This window comes from Lepeophtheirus salmonis, chromosome 5 (genome assembly GCF_016086655.4).
Source record: "Lepeophtheirus salmonis chromosome 5, UVic_Lsal_1.4, whole genome shotgun sequence".
Lineage (NCBI taxonomy): Eukaryota > Metazoa > Arthropoda > Copepoda > Siphonostomatoida > Caligidae > Lepeophtheirus > Lepeophtheirus salmonis.
The window spans coordinates 3,192,321-3,214,273 of NC_052135.2; the positions used below are offsets into that span (position 1 = coordinate 3,192,321).

The following is a 21,953-nucleotide window of genomic DNA, read 5'->3' on the forward strand; positions in this document are numbered from 1 at the left end:
TCTCCGTTTTTCTTGAGCAGACTCGCACCAAGTTACTCAATTCTCCTCAATAATGACAACAGTTTGACAAAATAAAATAAAACATTATTCAAGTCCCAACAGCAACAAAATTTGTACAATGAAAATTCCTTAGGATTTACAACCAAACATATATTAACTCCACTGTCTTTTCTGGTTTAATATGAGGTCTTGATCGTCCACACGTTCGTTGGTAAACCTCATCTAAAGTCACATTCATTATTTTGAATGTTATATAATGTACTTTTTTTTTTTTAATATAAACTTTATCTACACACGTTTGTTGTAAACAATGAGTCATCAACTCATATTTTATGCAACTCTATAAGTGTCTTTGCAGTACTAAGATACTCTCAAAAATGACTTTACGGAAAACATACATACATACCGTGGTGTGGCCGTTGTTTTACAACGAACTTTGGGTCCCTGTGCAGCTATAGGAAAACAGGTAGGAAGTTGTTTGTTCCTTCGGTGACTAGGCAGAAGTTTTTGGCGTAGGTTAAAAAAATGGCATCGATCAACAAAGTATTTATTTCACAATTATGGAAAAGGCAGAATGTCCTTGTTGCGATCTGTACCGGACGAGACAATGTTGATTTTTCAAATTTCTTACATCTGGACAGGCCCTTTGTCTGTAGAGTCAGAAAGGAACTGGGAGTTCATTCGTCTGGCAACAAGACTCTGCTCTATGCCACATTGCACACAAAACATTGATTTGTTTGTTATAATTAATTTTTTTTTACTTTATTTGACCCATTGTTTAGCATCCAAACTCACAGGACCTCCTCCCAATGGACTTCTTTGTCCCAGGCACAGTGGATCGACACACAAACAGATCCTCCTGTAATACAAAATCCGAGCTGATGTCCAGGATTTGGGAGGAATTCCGGAATCTGCTAAAGAAGGCTGTCATCTTGACCAGCTTCCTTTTCCAAGCTGGGGTCAACGGATAAAAAAAGTGTTTTTCTAGGACCCAAACAATTTTGTTCATTTTTAATCCAACCACTTTTTGTAGTTCGAACCTAAACAGCGTTTTTTTTTTAATTTTCTAAAGCTGTTATTATTTAATTTCTTGACAATTGAACATTTAAGAATTATCTATAACTAGTGGGTGTTCTCATGAAAGACGTAGAGTAACAAGAATGTTTTTCTCAGAAGTTATAACTAGCCAGAAATAACAAACATGCATATCCTTTTTCTGAAGGCCACGAGGCTAAGAGAGAAAAAACAAGGGCATTTTTTGAATCAGCGCTGATCAAATCCTACTAAGTTAAGCATATGCTGGTCTAATGCATTAAAAAAAAGAGTGATTTTGTTGGATAGTGTAATTTGTTGTGAAGTTATGTATAAGTGCAAGTTCGATCAATTTAAGAATGTTCGAAACTATAAAGTGTATTTAGTCTCTACAAAAATCACATCCCTATAAGTAACTTTTGTGGCATCCCTCTGACTTTAAAAGCATTTATCAATAATAAAAAACCATTGACAATATATCGATTCCAAATAAAACCTAAGAGGGTAGGAGTAAGTTATCACGTTGCTTATTAGTAGTTAATTTTCTCCATAAATAATTTGCAAATTTAGGGGCTTTTTTCCTTTATTTTTTTTTTAAGGGGTCTTGGTTTTAGGAATTTTTTATAAAAAAATATCCAAAAATTGATATTCTTTTGTAAAAAATTTCAAAAATCTACAGCTATTCCCAAATAATTTCAAATATTAATTTTTTTTTAGTAAAAAGCACAAATTCCTTAATTTGGGCGGAGGGGGCTATAGCCCCTCCCCGCCAGACCACCTCCTCCAGACGCCCCTGAATTTAGTAACGATGATTGTACCTAGTATTTTAAATGGTTTGAGGCTTAAAATACATTGATTTAAGCTTGATCAATATATATATTACCTGAAATGTAGATTTTTCCCGATTTAATGATGGCTTAAAAAAACTAAAACATATTTTGTGATGAAAAAATATAATATAACCCAAAAAAATGGGAAAATAGTTTTGTTAAAGTACATAAATATAATCGTTTAAAAAAATGATTTTCATGGGAAACCATTTTCTAATTTTCAATACATTGGTTTTTTTTTCTTTTGTTTTTTTGTGAGAAAAATATTTTGGACAATATTTTCCAAAAAAAATAACAACTTAGATGCATAGCATTAGTGAGTGACGCTCTGAGCGATCCCCGAAATACTTAAGCGAGAGCGGGAGCGCTCGCGTTATTTTAAATAACTAGACAGAGATCATTTTAGATGAGAGATAAAATCGCATGAATTTTCGCTGATTTATATATATGTTTGTATTCATTTTCTTTTTCTACCTCATATGAGACAACATCAAAAGATTTGAGGGATAAGAATAATTTTAAAGATTGTAAAAATAGAAGGTTAAAATTATATCTCCCAATAAGCTAGAATCTTTTTTTCAATGCGTATTCCCAGCTGTTTTGGGTTGACGAGTTGGCCTCTCATGTAGCTGACCACTTTAAGAAAACTCAGATATCGGTTCCCATGGAGATATACACATCTCCTTCCTGTGTGGAGATAACGTTGGAAGATACCTTTTTATTATTTGTAAAGGAATTTTTCCAACTATAATACGATTTTCTTATATTTTTATGTAGTAAATAGACATAAGATCTCAAAATCTCAGACAAGCATAAGTTCAAAAACTTGAGAAACCTTGATACAAGCTCAAGTTAATTATCAGGGTTTACTGGATGATATTTGTTGTGTCTTGACGAAGGTGAGGAGACACAAACTATTTAAACCAAGGAATCCAGGATGACTGAGAGAAATGAGGAGAGGAAAGACAAAGGTTGTCTAATAGGAACAATTATATTCTTATTAATACAATAACCTACTCTGATACATACATAAAACACACGACTATTTATACTTAAAACGAGGTAAAAGACTGTACTTTACACATATATATACATACAAGAAAATAAGAGAAGTAAGAGAACAAGGGGAAGGAAACACGAATACATTACAATATTGCATGAAACCTTGTAAATGCATGTGCCCTAAGACAGTGGTTCCCAAACTCCTTGTGCCCAAGGCACACCAAAGGACAAACATATATTGATTAACGCAACTATTTTAATGAAACCAAGCATTCTGGTTATAATAAGCTATTGCAAATAATGAATGGTTGGCACAAATCGTCAGGCACACTTGAACTTGCAATATATTGAATTTAATTGAAATCATAAAGAGTTGTCAAATTAAAGAACACATATACGGGCGGAAAAATGTGTTAAACTTATTTTTTATTTTGTGGGAGCGAGCTCATTGTTTTAAAAAACAAGTAAGGAGCGTGTTCACAAAATTTAATCTAATTTAATGAAAAATTTAATCTTTGAATTTTTTTTTCAAAAATTTTATATTAGAAATTTAATTTTTGAAATTTTTTTCTACACAATTTGTTTTTATGAGCAGATGTGAATTTCTGAAATTTTTCTCCAAAAATTTTTTGTGAATAGCTGTGGACTTACAAAAATCGGTTGAAATGATTTTTCAAAAAACAGCAATATTCGAAATTTAATTTTCCAAATTTTTTTGCTAAAAAAATATTAATTTTTTTTTTTTTTTATATATATTTTTTTTTTTTTTTTTGGCTAAGGTGGGCTAGAAAAGGGTCATGTCCAGTGGTGTAAGCTTATACCATCAGTCTCAACTAATAAGCATAGTTTGTGTATTTTTCAAAGTTTGATCTTTTTTGTATCGGTCACACCAATATTGATAGAAGAAGGCAGAAATGACCTTCTTTATGTAGCTTGGAGGCATCCCATATAAGAAGGTTAAATAGAATAATTTGTTTATAGAAATTGACGATAATTCGTTTAAAAGTATGAATATAATCCACACTCAATTTTGAGAAAAAAATCATTTTTGATTACATTTGTGCTGACGGGTCACATATCCATTAACTTAAATGATCTGTAATGATCATTTTTAGTCTATAGTTTTATAAAGATGTGTTAAATTGTATGCTTGTATGACTTTATTGCAATTTTTATCACCGTTAATATTTATTATTTTGAATTTGAAATGAAGCATACAATAATGATTTTAAGTATTCAATATTTTATGAGATTTTTGAACAGGTGACTCTAATTTTCCTATTGAATTGTTCGATGAGTTACCTTAATTTGTTTTACAAGATCATTAGAATGATTGAAAGAGTAAGTAAAGTTTATTAATCATGACTTTTAGTATTGGATTATGTATTATCAGTGGTACTGAAACGGGGAACATATTTGGTTTTAGAAGGATCTTGCTCCAAGCCTCGCTTTTGACTTCAAACTACGCGTTAAATATAATTTTGTAAAAACACTAAGAATATTTTTTTTTAAATACAATAACTATAAAATGATTTTTTTAACCTTCATTAACCCTATAACGGCCACTAAGTGAATGCGTTGTCTGAATTTTCTGATTTTTTAAAAATTAGAATCCTTGTCCATTTCGAAAAATAAAAATATATATATACTGTCAAAGAAAAGTTTGGAAAAAAAATTGAATTTCAATTTTTTTTCTAATTACCTATGACTTTATCATCAAATAACACGGTAATTAGGCTATTAAAATGAAGAAAAATTAATGTTCAATATTTATTCAAAACATTTATTCTTAAAAGAAATAAAAGTATTTTTGTTTAAATTTTAACTTTACCAAAAAATCCTTCATTTGCCGATATAACTGCTACACAGACTTTCGACATAGTTTTCAAGATAGGTAGGAGTGATATCTTTCCAGGCATTCTTCAAAATGTTCCACTTAATTATGGGCACTTTTCCCAAACTTTTCTGTCTATGTGTTCCCACAATAGCTCGATTGGCTTGAAATCAGGAGATTGAGATAGACATTGCATAATAGATAAGATGTGAGATACTTATTTCTTTTTCAAGAAGTTTTCGCAGAGCTTGGATGTATGTTTAGAGTCCTTTTCTTGATGAAAAACAAACTTCCTTCCAATCAATTTCTGTTTCAGAAGGAATGGTTGTGTATTCAGAATGCTTTTCTTATCAGAAAGAAACATTACATGGGAAATTCAGACTGGGTAAAACAGTTGGATTTTTACAGACAAATAATAAAAATATTTTATTGATCTAAATCGGTCAAACGACTGTTTTTACTGATGTTCATAAAAAAAGGAAAATTTTTATCCCTATAACACCTTCAAAATTAGAAATTTAATTTTTCAAAAAACAGATGGTTTTAGCATTTTCCCGATGAAACTATAGGCTTGCAGTAATAAAAAAGTCACGAATAAGAAATTTCCATATTTTTTTCTGTTCAATGATCCATTGTTCATATATTTGCAATTGCATTCATCAAGTTTTTTTGTCAAAAAAATTGTGAAACTGCTTAAATCAATGATTCCAAAACAAATGTATCAAAAATAATACATAAGGTATTATATAAATATTTAAAGATACTAGGACGTGCCTTTATTATATATTTTATTTCAATTATTTTGTTACCGCTTTAAATTAATCCAGAATTCAGTCAAACTTGTTAATAGACAATATTTAAAGGTCTTCCATCCCTTGGGCCATTATAATTAGAATGATTAAAAATATGTTCATCTTTCAACCATAATGAAGATAGATTTTAAGACTAACTCACAAATCCTCTTCTTTCTTCATTTACTTAATTCCCTTTTTTAATTCGTATTTAATATACAATCTCCCTTTTCCCGTTAGTACAATATTTATTTATTTTTGATTTTGATTTTTGTCGTGCATTTTCGAATCTACACCCCAAAACTTTGAGACACGGGAAATCGATCTTGTTTTATAATAAAAAAACCCAACTTATTAGCAAAAAAAAAACTTACCTTCTAGAACACGGGAATCTGGTCTGATCAGAATGAAACATAACCCTAAGTACGTAACTTAGAAATTCTGAAAAGCTTTTATCTTATGTCTACAGTTTGTATCTCTCTCCGTTTTTTAAATAAATATCCTATGCCTTTTTATTATGTGACATACAACTATAATGTTATATTATAGTAGATATGTACAACATGTTATAAGAAGGCCACTCAAGAAAAAATAATCTTTCGAAAAGAAATGGCCCACATTTTCTTTTCTAAAAAAAGTAAAAAAATTTATATTTTTTTAAATAAAACTTAAAACAAGGAAAGAAAGATAACCTTTGCCCAAAGTCTCATTCACGATCAAACTGACCCTGGGTAGGGACTACTATTTTTTTTTAAATAACAAAGAAAAGTTCTGTGGTTTTCCTGATATTAATTGGTCAAGTGATTTTGTAAAACTGGCAACTCTACTAATGAATTAGTTCTAACATACATTACATTCTTGCAAGTACTCATTATATATCTATTTGTTCACTCGTAAACGAGTGAGTGTTTCGTAGGGTAGGGTATAGCGGAACTGGGTTGTGATTGGAGGAACCTTAAATGGTATTTTCTTCACTCTTTTTCCGTTAGCGAGTATATTTATCAATGTGCAATTTGACTCCCGTGTGATAACAATAGAATATAATGTATCTAAAGAAAATATTAGAGTCCACATATTATTAATTAATCAACGTTCTGACCAAACGAGAAAGAAGTGAAGTAGGAAAGCAGTCGAAGGTGCTCTAACACTATTAGATATATGGAATAACACCAACTTGGAAATAAATACTAATAATGTACTAGGTCGTACTTCCATATTACTTTATTACAGTAAATAACCTACGTTCTATACGTATGTTACATCTAATAACATTAAAAGGTTTGCTAAGAGAAGATCTTCTCCTAATATCCCTCAAAAGTCATTTTTTTCCCTTTGATGACATATCTATTCATGAATGTATATCTTAGTTTTCATATGTTAAATGTATTTTATAGGAAAGGTATATTTGCAATACATGCGAGGGGCGTTTGAAAAGTCCAAGAGATGGCACTACTGGCGCGTATCGAGGTTATGCTTAGTTAGTAGCATCTCTTGGAAGAACACACCCCCAACTTTCAGCCAGATCAGTCAATTTCTTTCTGCTTGGCATTCTTTTGAATCGAGAAAGTGGAGGGATTTTCAAAAAATGGACAAAAAATAATTTCGTGTGTTGATAAAACATTACTTTATGAGGGCAAAACACCTCAAGCGACTAAAAAGAAGCTTGATAAACATTATGGGGACTCTGCACCTTCTATTAAAACAGTTTATAACTTGTTTTTAAAATTTTACACCTGGCCATATGGACACAAGTGACGCTGAACGTTCTGGACGCCTTATTGAGGTTACTACTCAAGAAATAATTGATGAAATCCATGATATTCTTTTGGATGACGGTAGAGTGAAGGTGCGTGAGATTGCTAGTACCTGTGGGCATCTCGAATTGGAACTCTATTTACATTAATTTTGCAAAATGCCAATTTTTCACATTGCTTGTAACATATCTATAGATAAAATGGAATTTGTGTAAGAGCGTCAGGTGCATATTACTGAATTAATATATGAGTTAATATACAATGCCTGTTATGTGGGAGAAAATGACTTACTGCAGTAAAGAAGACAACTTAAAAATAAAAACCTTAATAAAAATATTGGAATACTGGAACTTATAAATTTATTCAATTCTATCTGCTCATATGGAATTAAATATCCATATGAGAAAAAAGCAAAATTTTGATGTATTTCTTCCTGGTTGATTGACTGAAAAAACTAAGCACTGCGTAGATACATGATCAAAGAAATAACAATGCAATTGAGCCTGTACGTCATATTAAAAAAGAAAAGGGATTATAAATGTATGCAGAGATGGGATTTGTGAAAGAGCGCGAGGAGTAGGCAGGAGCGCAACATAAAATATTACTGAATTAAGACAATAATTAATATCAGCTGCCTGTTATATGATTTTGGGTGGAGAAAATGAATTACTTCTATAAGGAGGAGAATCTTCTACATTTAAAATTGGATTAAGTCTAAGAAAATATTATAATTATATTTAAATTCATATACATTTATTTTTAAATCATTTTAAACCACACATAGGCGAGAATTCTTCTTTTAAAGGGAGATACAACACCCACCCCCACGAACAATTAAGGATGTAAATCAAATATGTTTTTAGCAGGCCCCTGAATTTGTAATTGGTAATATAAGGAAGGAATTTTCTTTTCCTTAGCAGTTGTCATTATTATTTAATTCCTGAGTAGTGAACATCTAAATAGATTTATTTATATTCAAAACCTTGTTGGACTCAGTAGAATTGATGATCAACATGGGAGTAATTCTAGCAAATGTCCTTGTTTACATCCTTTTTTCCTTCCAGCCATGTCATAACTGATTGTAGCTGATCAATTGAAACGTCATGAGCATAATTCTTTCTCTCCTCCAAGACATTCTTCAAATTGTCATGGTTACCATGTTGATTTGCACTTTTTTTTTAACATGCCCATTCTACACTGGATTTTCATCATTGTAAATAATGAGCAAAAGAGAAGAAAGAACACACACATCAACTGTTTTTTCTTTTCTTATCCTGAGTTTGTTATTTGCACAGATCCGTTCTTAATTTCTACAACATATTTCTATAACTCAAAATTCAGGAAATTGGAGAAAATCTGTTCATAGATTGAGACCAAAAAAATATTGGTTGGCGATTTGAAAACGATTAAATTTTGGTCTACGGTCTAAGATCCTGGTCTAAATATCTGTCCAAAAAGGTCTCAAAAGACACTCAAGACGGAATCAGGGAAGAAAAAAAATTATCTTGGACCGAATTTCAACACTAATACATATATATATATACAAGTTAAGAAAATATACGTTTATTTATGACCATGTCATGTTTTTATGGCTCTTTTGAGATACGATAAAGAAATACTTTGCCTTTATGCATAGATGAAATTTCATGTCATTGTTCTAAGGAATTGATGAATTGATTTGCTTTTCATGGAACAGAAAATGTTTGTGTCTTTTGCAGATAAGGAATAGAAACAAGGTCATTTGATGAAATATGTTATGTAAATATCCAACCTCTCACATCTCTGAAAAATACTTAAAGTGTATATTAATATATTGTAGGTGAGTAGAGGGTTTTTCTCGATCCATTTAATGCACTAATATGTAAAAATAATACAGCCCGAAAATGAACGTGTTAATCATGACAATTTGAAAAATGTTGTTGAGGATAGCAGCTTAGCTGTCATGATGTTGTATTAGATCAGCTGGAATGACTCTGTTTTTATCCTCCTTTATCCAACATGCTCCATGCCCAACAAAAATCACATTTATAAGTCATGAGCAAACCCTTAGTGGTAAACAGGTTTGTTTTGTTTTTTTCAAAACCTGCTATGAATATTAATAAATTTTTAAGAATAAACATTCAATTATGGAGAAATAACTAGTGTGTGTACTTGTTGGCCATGAAGTTACACATTACAGATCGATATAATTAGTTTCAAGGTTATAGTCGGTTCAGAATCAGCGGTTCTATCGGTCCCGGTTCTTTAATTTCAACGAGTTAGGTCTCGGTTCAGCTTGATCAGTCTCAGTTCCAGTCTTCTGTCTCGGGGCTTTTTTATAAAGGCTCAGTTTGGTAACAGGCAGTTAAAACAAGGGGGATTGCTAGAAAAATTTGGAGCCCAAGATGTAATAGTAAATACAAACAGGGCATCAGCTACCTTATATGCAGAGTACCTAGTGCACCAAGTTCCAGTAGGCGGGGCCCCTAAAGCTAAGATTGCTTAATACAATGGTTTTCAATGCCGGGGGCGTGAGGGGAGGCTAAGGGGCGCTGGAAGATCGAGAATTGAGCATTGCTTTCAGTCTACACATATATAGCACACATGTTTCGTATAAAGGGGGCCTCAGCTACAATTGTATTAGTGTAGGGGGCCTTGGCATAGTAAAGTTTGGGAAACCCTGGCTTAGTAAATATTATAATATCATATTATATGGCCCCGACAAGCTTAGTAGCGAACCTAGATCCATATAATTTGCCCCAACCCTTCCCTCTTTTACACTGTCTGGTGCCTAAAACCACTTTTTGTTTCCATAAGAAGCACTAAGCTATTTGAAACTCAGATATAACTGTATCACCCTAGCAACGTCATAAAATTATTGGAAAACACTGCAATTGCATTTTTATAAAAAACTCAGAAAATTGAATTATTGATTAAAGCTAATTTATTTTTTAAAATATATATTGTATTTTCTTTACGTATTCTATAAAGGAAAAAATGCACAGGAGCCGAGACCGATAAGCAATATATTGCAGTCTTGGTTCGACTTTGTATAGTGTTCGAAGACCGCTACCTACGTATGAAAGTAACGTACCGGAGGAGAGCTAATAATTGGATTGGGGGTACAATCATATACTAACTTATCTTTGTCAGGGATTACTATATAAAGGATATACATAAAACTACGATAATAAAATATATTTAGAAGTACTGCTAAAAAGTTACATTGATTGACTCCGGCTAAATCTATCCCTACGTCATATTAATAAGAGTAAATGAAACAATGGGGATACACAAGACCACCATCCACTCAACTTCTCAAACATGAACGAAGTTGATTCACGTGCCTTCTAACTATGCCTTGCAGGATTTCAATTGTCCATAGCACATCATCAATTTTCTTTCATATTCTCCCTGCAATCCACTTCGACTCGCAAAGGCCGTACCACCTACACCTAACGGCCATGTTGAGTGTACGTTTTTCTATGCATGGTGAAGAAGGAAGAGGAGGAAGAAGGCAGATAAGATGGGCATCCAGCTGTGTGCCAATTAGGCGTGCAAACAGTAACTCAAGCAGGTGTTTTGCCACAGGCATGTGCTCTATAGGCGAAAAGTGATTCATCTAGTGATGCTTCTGGATTCTTCTTCACAGAATCTATAATAATACGTACTCCTCTCTCTGCCTGCCCATTGGACTGCGGATGATATGGGGGAGAAACAGATGGCTACCCCCATTCGGACATCTTGGTTTTTGAAATAGTCGCTTGCAAATTGTGGAGTATTGCCCCAAGGCACCCTCTTCGGAAATCCAAGGCGAAAAAACCACGCAAATAGCTGCTTATTAGGAACCTCTGACGATGCATTTGTCATGTACGCCGCTTCTATTCACTTGGGCCCACCATCCATGCCACTACACAATATTTCCCCTTTATTTCCTCATAATCAACGTGGATTCTCTCTTATTCCTTTGCAGGCGAGAAGGGAGTCAACTGTGATGCCTGGCCAAGAGCATTCTCTTGGCATGTGCGACATGCCTATAACAATTCTTCAATTTTATCGTCCAAATTGCCCATCAAATCACACTTCGAGACACAGACTTCATTATTACCCCGCCTCGATGCATCAAATGCAACTCTTCCACAATCTTTCATCGCAAGGGAAGAGGGACGATAAAGGGGACACCCCAAAATAACAACCCATTTCTGAGGGATAAACTGTCTTTTCCTTGGGAGAAGGCCTTGAGGATAGCACTTTCCCATATACCCGATTTAGCAGCTTCAACAGCGTTGTACAGCTCTTGATCCTTCTGTAAAGCGGACAGGAAGGACTATTCAGAGAAGCATGAGCTTGAGATAGATCTCCATTGCAGTAACTCTGTAGGGTTATCCAGACACGGAGGAGCATCGACTGGTTGACGGGAAAAAGCATCAGTGTGGGAATGATTGATGCCTTTCACATGCTCGATTGTATAATTAAACGACGACAACAACATTGAAGACCGATCAAGACAGCAGGGACAAGACACTTGCCAAATCTTTTCATGGGTTTAGGATATACTGCAATAGTTTGTGGTCCGTCTTGATCTTGACTTGAAGACCAACCAAATACTGTTCAAACTTATTCAACTCATGAATAATTCCAGTTGTTTCCTTGTCAATTTCCGAATAATAAGCTTCGCTCTTTGATAGTTTTCTTGAAGCCAACGCCACAGGGTGCTCGATACTATTTTCTAACTATGCTAAAATGGCCCCAAGACCAAGAGTTGAGGCATCGATAGACAATAACAACGGTAGAGACGGGTCATAATGAGTGATAACAGCTGTGTTAGCTATTGCAGCCTTTATATTTTGGAAACTCGCCATTTTTTCAGACCAAAAGAAGATCAGGTCCTTTTTCGTCAGCTCGTGAAGGGGAAAAGCGTCTACTGATGGATGTAGTACAAAATGACCATAGTATTATACGGGGCCCAAGAACGATTTAACCTCAACACACGATGCTGGAACAGGGAAGTCTGGAACCGGTCTAATTAATTCTGGATCGAAGGATTGGCCACTTTGAGATATGCGAAATCCTAAATAAGTTAATTCCTCACAAATCAGGATACAGTTGCTGGGCTTCAGACACCCTCCAGTATTCGATATTCGACTGAACACTTCAAAAGTGTTCAGTCGAATATCACCTATGTAAATTTTTACACCTCGAATACCTTTCAGCAGCCTCTCTTGAGCTACCTGCACAATAGCAGGAGGCGAGGCAAGACCATACAGTAAGACAAATCGATACCTTTAATTGTATCACGCAACCTTTTTACAAAAAAAAACAGAAGAAAAGGCCGAAATCATCTAGTAATTAGCCAAATAAGTCAATCATACCAACTGCTACTTTTCTCTTAAGCACTACGAGACTATTATTGTCATATTATTTCTTAACATTTTTAAAAAAATATTTACATCATACATAGTTTTTTATTCGATATTCTATTATAATATTACTTTTATTTATTAAAATAAAAGTGGATCTTTCATTTGAAAAAAGCAGTTCATTTTATCCTGATTTGACTGTATATAAATTTTTGTATTCGTTCATTTGAATTATTTATCCAAGGAAGTCATCCGTCCATTTCTAGAAATGTTAGCCCTTATTTTACTCTTATGGGAAAAGGAAACAGAGACATACACAGGAATATAGATATATTTATTTTTAGGCTTTATAAAAACTTAAATTTCTTATGTTTTCAATTTTAAAAAATTAATATTTTTACACTGCTACAAGATTGATTGAAAGAAGTACCTAAGGAAAGAGATTATCCCTGTTTTTAATTTCAACTTTTGTTTCCCCATTCAAAAATTGATAGGAAAAATTTATTGATATTTACATAATATAAAACATAAATGTTAAAGTTAGTTAAACCACCTCAAAATTCCTAAATCTCTTAACAATTAAAGTATGCTGAGTAAAATCCGTCCAATATACATAGTTCAACATAAAAATAAGCTTGAACAAAAATTAAGAAAAATAAATAATCCTAATTTATTTATCTACTTTATATAGGTCAATATTTCGTAGACATATTTGAATGAATTATTGTCTTTGTATTCAAATTTGTGGGATGAGTTAAGATACTCAAGAATTTTAACTATACATAGTTAGAACCTTTATTTGATTTAAGGGCCTTATATAACGAAAATAATATGGTCTTTCTAATAAAATTTATTAATTTTACATTCTTTTATTGTGACAAACAATTTTAACTTGTTTAAATGCAATTTGCAGTGCCCCCAAAGGGATGATTATTTGTAAAAGAATACAAATTGAATGCACACTGAGTTATGAGAAGAATCCTTCTATTTTTAAGTGATCCCATTGTGAAATATCAAAATTCTCTACTCATCGTGAATGGATCGCTTTATTGTTTCGATCCTAGTATCTCATCCACAAGGAAGTAGTGCACTCTATTCCCTTATGAGGTCTTATAGTTTTTCTCGGATGAATTATCTTCCTGTCGTCCTTTGAGGAATTCGGAATCCGAATTCGAACATCTCTTGAGATGGATGATCAAGTTAGAATTATTTTCCTTGGATTGCCTCGATCTTCCTTATACTTTTGAAATTGGAAAAAATATGATGATAATGTTGACTATTTGCTTGTGCACTATGTACACATCCATAAAAAATGGCATCACTTAAAAAATATAAACTGGCACAAAAATCCTTGGAGATGCATATTTTTTGAATATATCTTTTTTTAATTATACATTGAATATTTTTCCATAATATAAGCTATGATATTCCTCGTCACTATGTACATATTATACATAACTTATAAAGGTCTAAAGAAGAGTGTCATTTTTCATCCTTTTTCAGCCTAAAAATGGAAATATATTGAGTTCAGAACAAGATACAGAGTCAATAAAAAACTTTTTAATCATAAAAACATTTTTACATCAGTTTTATTAATCTTACTTTTAATTTGGGATTGTTTTAAGGGTAAAAATGACTCGGAACGATTTTAGTCCCAAATTACTATAATCCCAGATATTTCAGAATTCAAATAACTGAGAGAAAAACTGAGATTAGTTTTGGATTCTTGCGCTCATGGATAAATTCCTTTTTTTGTCTTGAATTTATTTATAAAAGAGAATGTTCCACTGTGATATTAACTTCGTGGGATGAGTTAAGATACTCAAGAACTTTAACTTTACATAGTTAAGAGCCTTTAGTTGATGCATGTCCCTTAAATAAAGACAATAATATGGTCTTTCAAATAAAATTTATTAATTTCACATTCTTGTTATATTAAAATCAATATTAACTTGTTTAAGTGCAATTTGGTGATTGTTTTACGAGTAAAAATAACTCTGGACGATAATTGTCCCGAATTACTATAATCCCAGATATTTTAGAATTCAGATGACTGAAAGAAAAACGAAGATCAGAATTGGATTCTGCGCTCATAGATAAATTTGATTATTGTCTTCAATTCATTTGTACAAAATTTCCTCCCTAATCGTTCCCCTATGTTATCATTGAACACTTCACTTAGCAACAATAATTGTTTTTACAAAATATATGATAATGGATGTGACATACTCCATAATGTGTACGGTCATTTAGGAAATAGAAAAATCTAAAAAAATATGTTTTATCTTTATATATATAATAGAATTTGTGTCTGTGTGTCCTTTATGGATGCACACACCGTTAAATCGAGGAGGTTGAAATTTTGCATGGGAGCCTCTGTTGAACTTGGTAAGGCTAAGATAGGGTTGGCGATTTTGAGGGGGGAGGGGTAATATAAGGGGGCTTATTCTATACCCAAAACACAAGATATGTTTCTTGGAGCTCAAGGAGACTACATAGGGGATTGAGATATAAATCAAAAATTCTCAATTAACAACAATACGAATAACGACGTTTTCCAAATGTATTCAAAATCAAAAAAATTATGATAAAAATAAGGAATCAGTGAAAATTGCACTTTCGTTTTTGTTTTGTTTTTAGGTAAAAAAATAGATTTCCAATGGAATATTGGAGTCGTAAATAAAATAAAGTGTGTAGAAATGTGTCAAGAAACTCTTTTGCATATGAATTTGATACATAAAAATTGATGTTTAAATGAAATATGTCATTTTCCGAATAATTTCTCAACTACTTTCAATTTTTTCATCACACGTCAATTTTCAATTTTTTAAGAAGAAATGCCAGAAAACGAAACATTTTGTACAAAAAAATTTAGACTCTAAGATAACAATTTAATAATATTTTCGATTTTCGGAACATTTTCTTAAATAATTTTACAATATTTGCAAAAATTAACCAGTTATCGAAGGGTATTTTTTTGACGACATTATTCAAAGTAACTTTTTTATTTTTATAAGTACGAAAAAATTCTGAGTAGCTTTGCCAATAAATAGTTCATTTTTTCCCAAATTAGTATTAAAAATTTTTGTGCAAATTTTGATTTGGCAATTTTTAGACAAAAATAAAAAATGGAATTCTCATCTAGACAATTTTTTTATGCATATATGTTAGTATATTATTAGAAGTCTATAATTCAATATATTTTTTTAATTCATTATAATACATATATTATAATGCTCGCCGTTGCCGAAGGGTTTTAAACATCAAGAATGAATAATATTGTCCATTGACCATTATCGATACGACTTCACACTCCCTCCTAGGCTCGAGCAACGCCGGGGAATCCCTTGCTAGTAATACATTAAAATAATTTTAGTAAGGTTGATGTGAATTTAAGTATGAAATGTTCCGTTATTTTTTAGTGGTATAAGAAAGGCTACATACAATAATATCTACCTACAGTTAATATTATATTTTAAGCATCTTTTTGCACATAGATAAGTAAAAGAAAAATTAACGTCGAAATACAAAAAAATTGCTCATTAGATATTGCATCGTATTTGACATTTTGATAATATATTATTGTTGTCTACCAAATTTTGTATTGTATTTTTAAACGTTAAAGAAATTACATAATATGAATGATTTCTTGGAAAATGATAAAATATTCCACTTTTCGTGATAAGCTGTTGCACAAGCAGCCCTGACGATATATTAATATTACTATATTTATGAAGAAAAAAAAGTTACCTGCCCATATTTACACTACTGAGTGAGTATTTTGCTGTAAACTTCTACCTGTTCGCGGGACCTATATAAAGAGTAGTAGTATTAGTAGTACCAGTACACACATCATTCTTAATTATAAAATATATGTATACTTCATGTACTTTAGGCGAGTGTAAATACATACATTTATAAGGTTTCAGTAATTCCGTACTATGATAAAAACATAAAACCTGTATTTCTCTCAATTCATTACGTCCAATCTTAAGAATAAGACAAATACCCAATATATCAAAAGCGATAAAGCAATAATACAAAAATCACTCTTGCTTTTCTTTTTTTGAATGGTTGCTCAAATAGTAGTAGAGTTAACATAATCCTATAATAATTATAATAATATAATTTACACGCAAGTACATCAAAAATTTACAATTGTTATGTAGAAAGTAAAAAGGTCGACAACCTTGTCGATGAATACAATTCCAACGCAACACACTCACAAAGCGAATTACCTGGATAACTTTGTACTTTTAAGATCAATATTGTTAATACATATGTATACATTGCGTAAATAGTATGTCTATTTATGTTTTAATTTAAATTTTATGCATTTTTAATTAAATAAGGTTCACTTATAAACGACAAATTAAGAGTAGTAGTAAAAGAGCTCTTTGATGAGAATGCAAATGTAATATGCTAACGCCATTAGCGTTCTCTTCTTCCTTATTACCAACACAGCCTACATTCATTTACAATTAGATAAAGAGATAAATTAATGTACAATCACATATTTTAACACTTTTTATTTAGTGTTTCGTTTGCTAGGAAAGAAATATCTACTGATTAATGTGTTAGTCACTCTAATTAAAACTTTAAACTCTATACTTTTTTATATCAAGAATATAATAGAACAACTATTTACAATGAAAATAAATAATAAAATGGTGTTAGGAAAGTATGTATCTAGAAATTACTCCCCAATCAGAGCGAGGATTTAAAAGAATGATAATCTAATAATTAGGCATTTGTAGTGAGTATTTATCAATATTTTTAGTTACATTCATTTAAAATTAAACGAAAATAGATAATGAAAGAAATATATGATTTATATAGGTATATATATATATATATATATTTATAGAATAGAGTATATTAGCCGAAATTTCATTCTTTCGAACCTGTAAAAAGATTTTCTATTGATATTTTTATCTATTGATGATGAATGAAAACAACAGCTTTTATCGAGTCCAACTTTCCCACACAAAACATGACGTATTTGGGAGACACAAAATAGTTCTTAAAATCATGTTAAAATCTTGTTGTGAGATTCTTGTTCATTTTCTTTATCGTCAGTATGAGCTTCAATGCTAACTTTGACTTCTTCTTCTGCACTAGTATGAACAACACCGTTCGTAGGATTTTGATGAAATGTTCGACAATGCAATTCAAGAGCATCACTATCTTGAAATAGGTCTTCGCAGACAGTACACTGGTAGAATACTTTAACTCTTCCATTTTCAGGATCATCAGGAACTGGATGAACCGCAGCAACATGTCTTTCGAGGGCAACAGCATCATCAAAAAAGACGTCATTACATTCTCGACACTTGAATTTGTCATCATCATTTACAGCGTGAGCAAACAACTGATCACTCTGTAGGAAGAGTCTCCTAAATTTTTCGCTCTGATCCTCCTCTACAACAACAACAGGTTTAGAGAAATGTTCATTCCAAATGTCTGGAGGTGCTTGGTGACATTCACCAATATGTTCGTCCAAATGTCCTTCCGTATCAAATAAAGATTCGCAAATCTCACATTGATAGTGTAATCTCCCCTGTTCTTTAAAGGGATGAAACTCCCGTAGATGTTCTTCTTTATGTTCCTCATTTGTAAAGAGCTGATCACAAAATTCGCAAATTAAAAGCACAACATTATTGTTGCTTCCATCGGCTGAAGTAGATGTAAAGTTGGGCCGATGCTTTTTACCGAGATGGGCATTAAGCTCTTCTTCGACTGATCGTTTTTTGGTCTGTGATTGATCCCCCCCACGACTCCATGTATGTCTCTGCAGAACATGGTCTTCATATGCAGAAATTTGAGAGAAGTTATCCTTGCAAACATCACAATGGTATCCCAAAGACGATTGCTGTAGCACCATCTTTTTAGGACCATGTGCTTCACGTACATGCCTCGCAATGCTTTGAGAGCCGAAGAAACTAGATCCACAGATGAGACAGCAGGTTTCCGTATGGAAACTCATTATGTGTGTTTCAAGAGACCCACTTTGTAAGAAGGTCCCAGAGCAAAAAGCGCATTTGTAGAGGATCTCTAGATTTTGTGCGTCTCCGGGATGTTTGGCAGCGACATGTTTCATGAGCTTTTCCGGCGTTTCCAATAGAGTTTTACAAACAGGACAGGCGCAGGATTCTTTCTTCTTGGATTCTTCTCCTCCCACTTGGTTAATGAGTTTAACCTTGGGCAGAGGAACTGCTGCTTGTTGGATCTGGATTGTGGTAGCAATGTGTGGCACTGCAGGGGAGGGAGAGGCCTGAGGGGTGCCGCTGGAAGTGGGAGTCAAGGACCGCGGCTCCATGCTCTTGATGTCTACAAGGACTTTTTGATGCACAAGGAAGGAATGTTGCTTCAGTTTGTACTTGGAGGCGAAACTTTTGGAGCAGTGGGGACAGAAAAAGGTTCCGGGTTGCCTGGGAAGGCTGGCCAGATAGGGATGATGCTGCGCAACATGTTCGGCCAGCCCCTCACGACCGTTGAAGGAGAGATTGCATTGGGTGCAGCGCTTGAGGCCCGTGTGGATGCTTCGGACGTGATTCACCAAATGGTCTTTACGGGCGAAGGCCTTCTCGCAATACTCGCAAGAAAATACTTTTTGGCCGTGCACGGTTTTGATGTGGGCGTCCAAGCCCCAGGGACTCGCTAAAGTCTTTCCACATTCCTCACAGGCGATTCGCCCACTTCCAGAACTGCGCTCATCTCCTTTCTTTTTCGACGGCATCGCAATCTTCTCAAAACCTATCTATTCTAATTCATTCTATGAAGCACTTGGAGAGACGGCTTAGTGCTTGGGATTCGTAGTCGCTCGACCCAGGGACAACTTGCTTACAGTCAGAGACACAACACAAATGAAAAGAAGAGAGGGGAAAAAAGGGAATAAAGAAGAGAAAAAAAAGAAAAAAAAGAAAAGAAAAAGAAAAAAAAAGGAAGAAGAGAAGGAAAAAAAAGAATAAAAAAGAATAGAAAAGAAGGAAAAAGAAAAAAGAGAAGGAAAAAAGGCGGGGAGGAAGGCAGTCAGGCTGCACTACCTTAGTTCAGAGGTGCCACCCCAAATATCTCCATCTTTTCTTTTTTGCTTTTGTTCTCAATTATAGTATGCCTTAACAGCCGAAAAAGCCCTTTCAATATTTTTGAACTCCTATTGATTATTTTTTTGTGCGTCTAGCCCTTGCTTCACTCCCCCTCCTAGTTCTCAGTATCAGTTTATGTACTCTGTATTTTTAGCTGCTCTCCTCTCTATTTAGGGCACGATGAGCCTTCCTATTTAAAAAAAATCTATGCATAACCTTGTATTTCATATGGAACGCAATTTCGAATTTGTGATATAACATTACTTTGTGCACAACAATTTCAAAGTATAAACAAGATGCCTCATTTTAGGTTTTTAGAAATTTCTTTATCTGGTAACAATACATTTAATTTACCATTCCGCATCAGCCCTCCTCTCCCTTCTTAAAAAAAAGAGCGCCAATTCAACATGTATTTAACAACAACCACTAAGGTGAGGCACTTAATAACGGATGTATAGTGGATGTGTGTATACATGAATGCTTTAATTTAGGTACAGAATTATTTTTTTAAACATGGGAGGTATAGAACAATATTGCAAATAGAATAAAAAAGTCAATGAATTTCTAATATAAATCATTTATGTATGTTTTTTCTTTAAACTTTACGCGACCGATTTTAATTCAAGGGTAGGAATGAGTTACGTACTTATGTCTGATCAGCAATTTGGGCATGGTGTTGTATACTTCTTTTTAATCGGTTACATATTTCTCTATTGTTACACAATTGTAATAAATTTCTCTTTTTTAAATCAGTAATTGCAAAGTATTCTCAAATTTAGGTAGTAGATTTTGCCCAAAAAATGTACAAACACACATTTGTTTACTCAAATCGTTAAAAATAGAATTTAAATATATGAACTCTATCGATACTATGTACCTAATGTTGATATTTTTAATACAGAAATTACACGAATTCAAGGGGGCGGTAAACCACCTGGACGAGAATCCAAGTTTGTTGATATTTACCACGAAAAGCCAATAAGACTCACTGTACGTGTAATTGTTCCAGTAAGAGAACATCCTAAGGTATATTTAATAGTGTAATTTAAAAAAAAATCTTAATATAATATCCTTTCTGTACAGTTCAATTTTGTTGGGAAATTATTGGGCCCCAAAGGAAATTCAATGAAACGTCTCCAAGAAGAAACGCTAACAAAAATGGCTGTCCTTGGTAGAGGATCAATGAGAAATAAACAACAAGTACTTACACATTATTTCCTACTTTCAAAAATATATCAATATAAAAATAAAGGTCATATATACAATATGAATGATGTTTCTTATGTTTTTAGGAAGAAGAATTACGAAAAACCAAAGACCCCAAGTATCATCATTTGAATGAAGACCTGCACGTTGAGATAACAGCGTTTGCATCTCCATCTGAAGCTCATGCACGAATTGCATACGCTTTAACTGAAGTTCGAAAATATTTAATTCCAGATTCAAACGACGAAATCAGGCAAAAACAGATGAGAGAAATTGAAATAATGAATAGAAGTAAGGATTCTGAAGAAATTTCTTCGGATGAACATGGATCTACATCACCATCATCTTCACTCATTGCCATGAGAGGACTATTTAATAACAACAATAACAACTGTTCAACGTCAGGACGAAAAGGAACAACGATACTTCCACATGGAGCAATTGTGGCTTTGAATGGAAACGGATCGGACGTAACTACGAGTAAAGTTAGAGTATACAGTATTCTCGATAAAATCAGAGCCAACTCCCTTATTCCTAACGATACGCAAGCACCTGCTTACGTAGAAACTATCAATTTATTAGATAAAAATGGGTTAGTTATTCTATAATAAATTAATGCTTCCAATATTTGAAGGACTATTTTTTTCAGATTTACTTACGAAGATTTAGAAAATGTTGGTGTTTCGAGTGATTTATCATCTGTCACAAAAGGTATATATAATATACAAAACAAATATGTATAAGTACATTAATATGTGTTGGTAAATCAAATCATTACTTAATTAATAGTGTTAATTCAATCGATTTTTCACTGTGATGTGTTTTTATTTAGTAATTTTTATAATGCAATCACAAATATATAAAGAGATTTAATTGATATCAAATTTAACCTTAACTCATTACTCATTAAATTTTCTTCATTCGAGACTATATATTCACAGACATCCATGAGCCTGGTCGCGTATGTACAAAAAAAGTGACTAATAGTTATAATATATTAAAAAGTGATACACAAACTATATGACGAAGCCCGTATGTACAATGTGTATGTATGTGCTCTGCGTTTATCAGTCTTAA

The 21,953-nt window shown here is 32.9% G+C and overlaps 2 protein-coding genes across 3 annotated transcripts in view; one reads left to right on the forward strand and one right to left on the reverse strand.

Moving 5' to 3' along the window:
- The window catches only part of LOC121119028 (uncharacterized), a 216,163-nt gene that overhangs the window by 193,116 nt on the left and 1,094 nt on the right, over window positions 1-21,953 (forward strand). For both annotated transcript variants that reach the window (XM_071888072.1, XM_071888073.1), the window contains exons 2-5: window positions 20,572-20,696; window positions 20,754-20,870; window positions 20,963-21,468; window positions 21,526-21,587. In XM_071888072.1, the coding sequence (XP_071744173.1) occupies window positions 20,572-20,696; window positions 20,754-20,870; window positions 20,963-21,468; window positions 21,526-21,587 (810 nt within the window). The remainder of the gene's footprint in view (window positions 1-20,571; window positions 20,697-20,753; window positions 20,871-20,962; window positions 21,469-21,525; window positions 21,588-21,953) is intronic.
- Window positions 14,478-19,551, reverse strand: LOC121119019 (uncharacterized). Its single transcript, XM_040713635.2, has 3 exons — window positions 17,487-19,551; window positions 16,333-16,393; window positions 14,478-15,932 (listed from the first exon to the last, which is right to left on the reverse strand). Exon 1 carries the CDS (start codon window positions 19,319-19,321, stop codon window positions 17,612-17,614), a length of 1,710 nt encoding a protein of 569 aa, XP_040569569.1. The 5' UTR covers window positions 19,322-19,551; the 3' UTR covers window positions 14,478-15,932; window positions 16,333-16,393; window positions 17,487-17,611.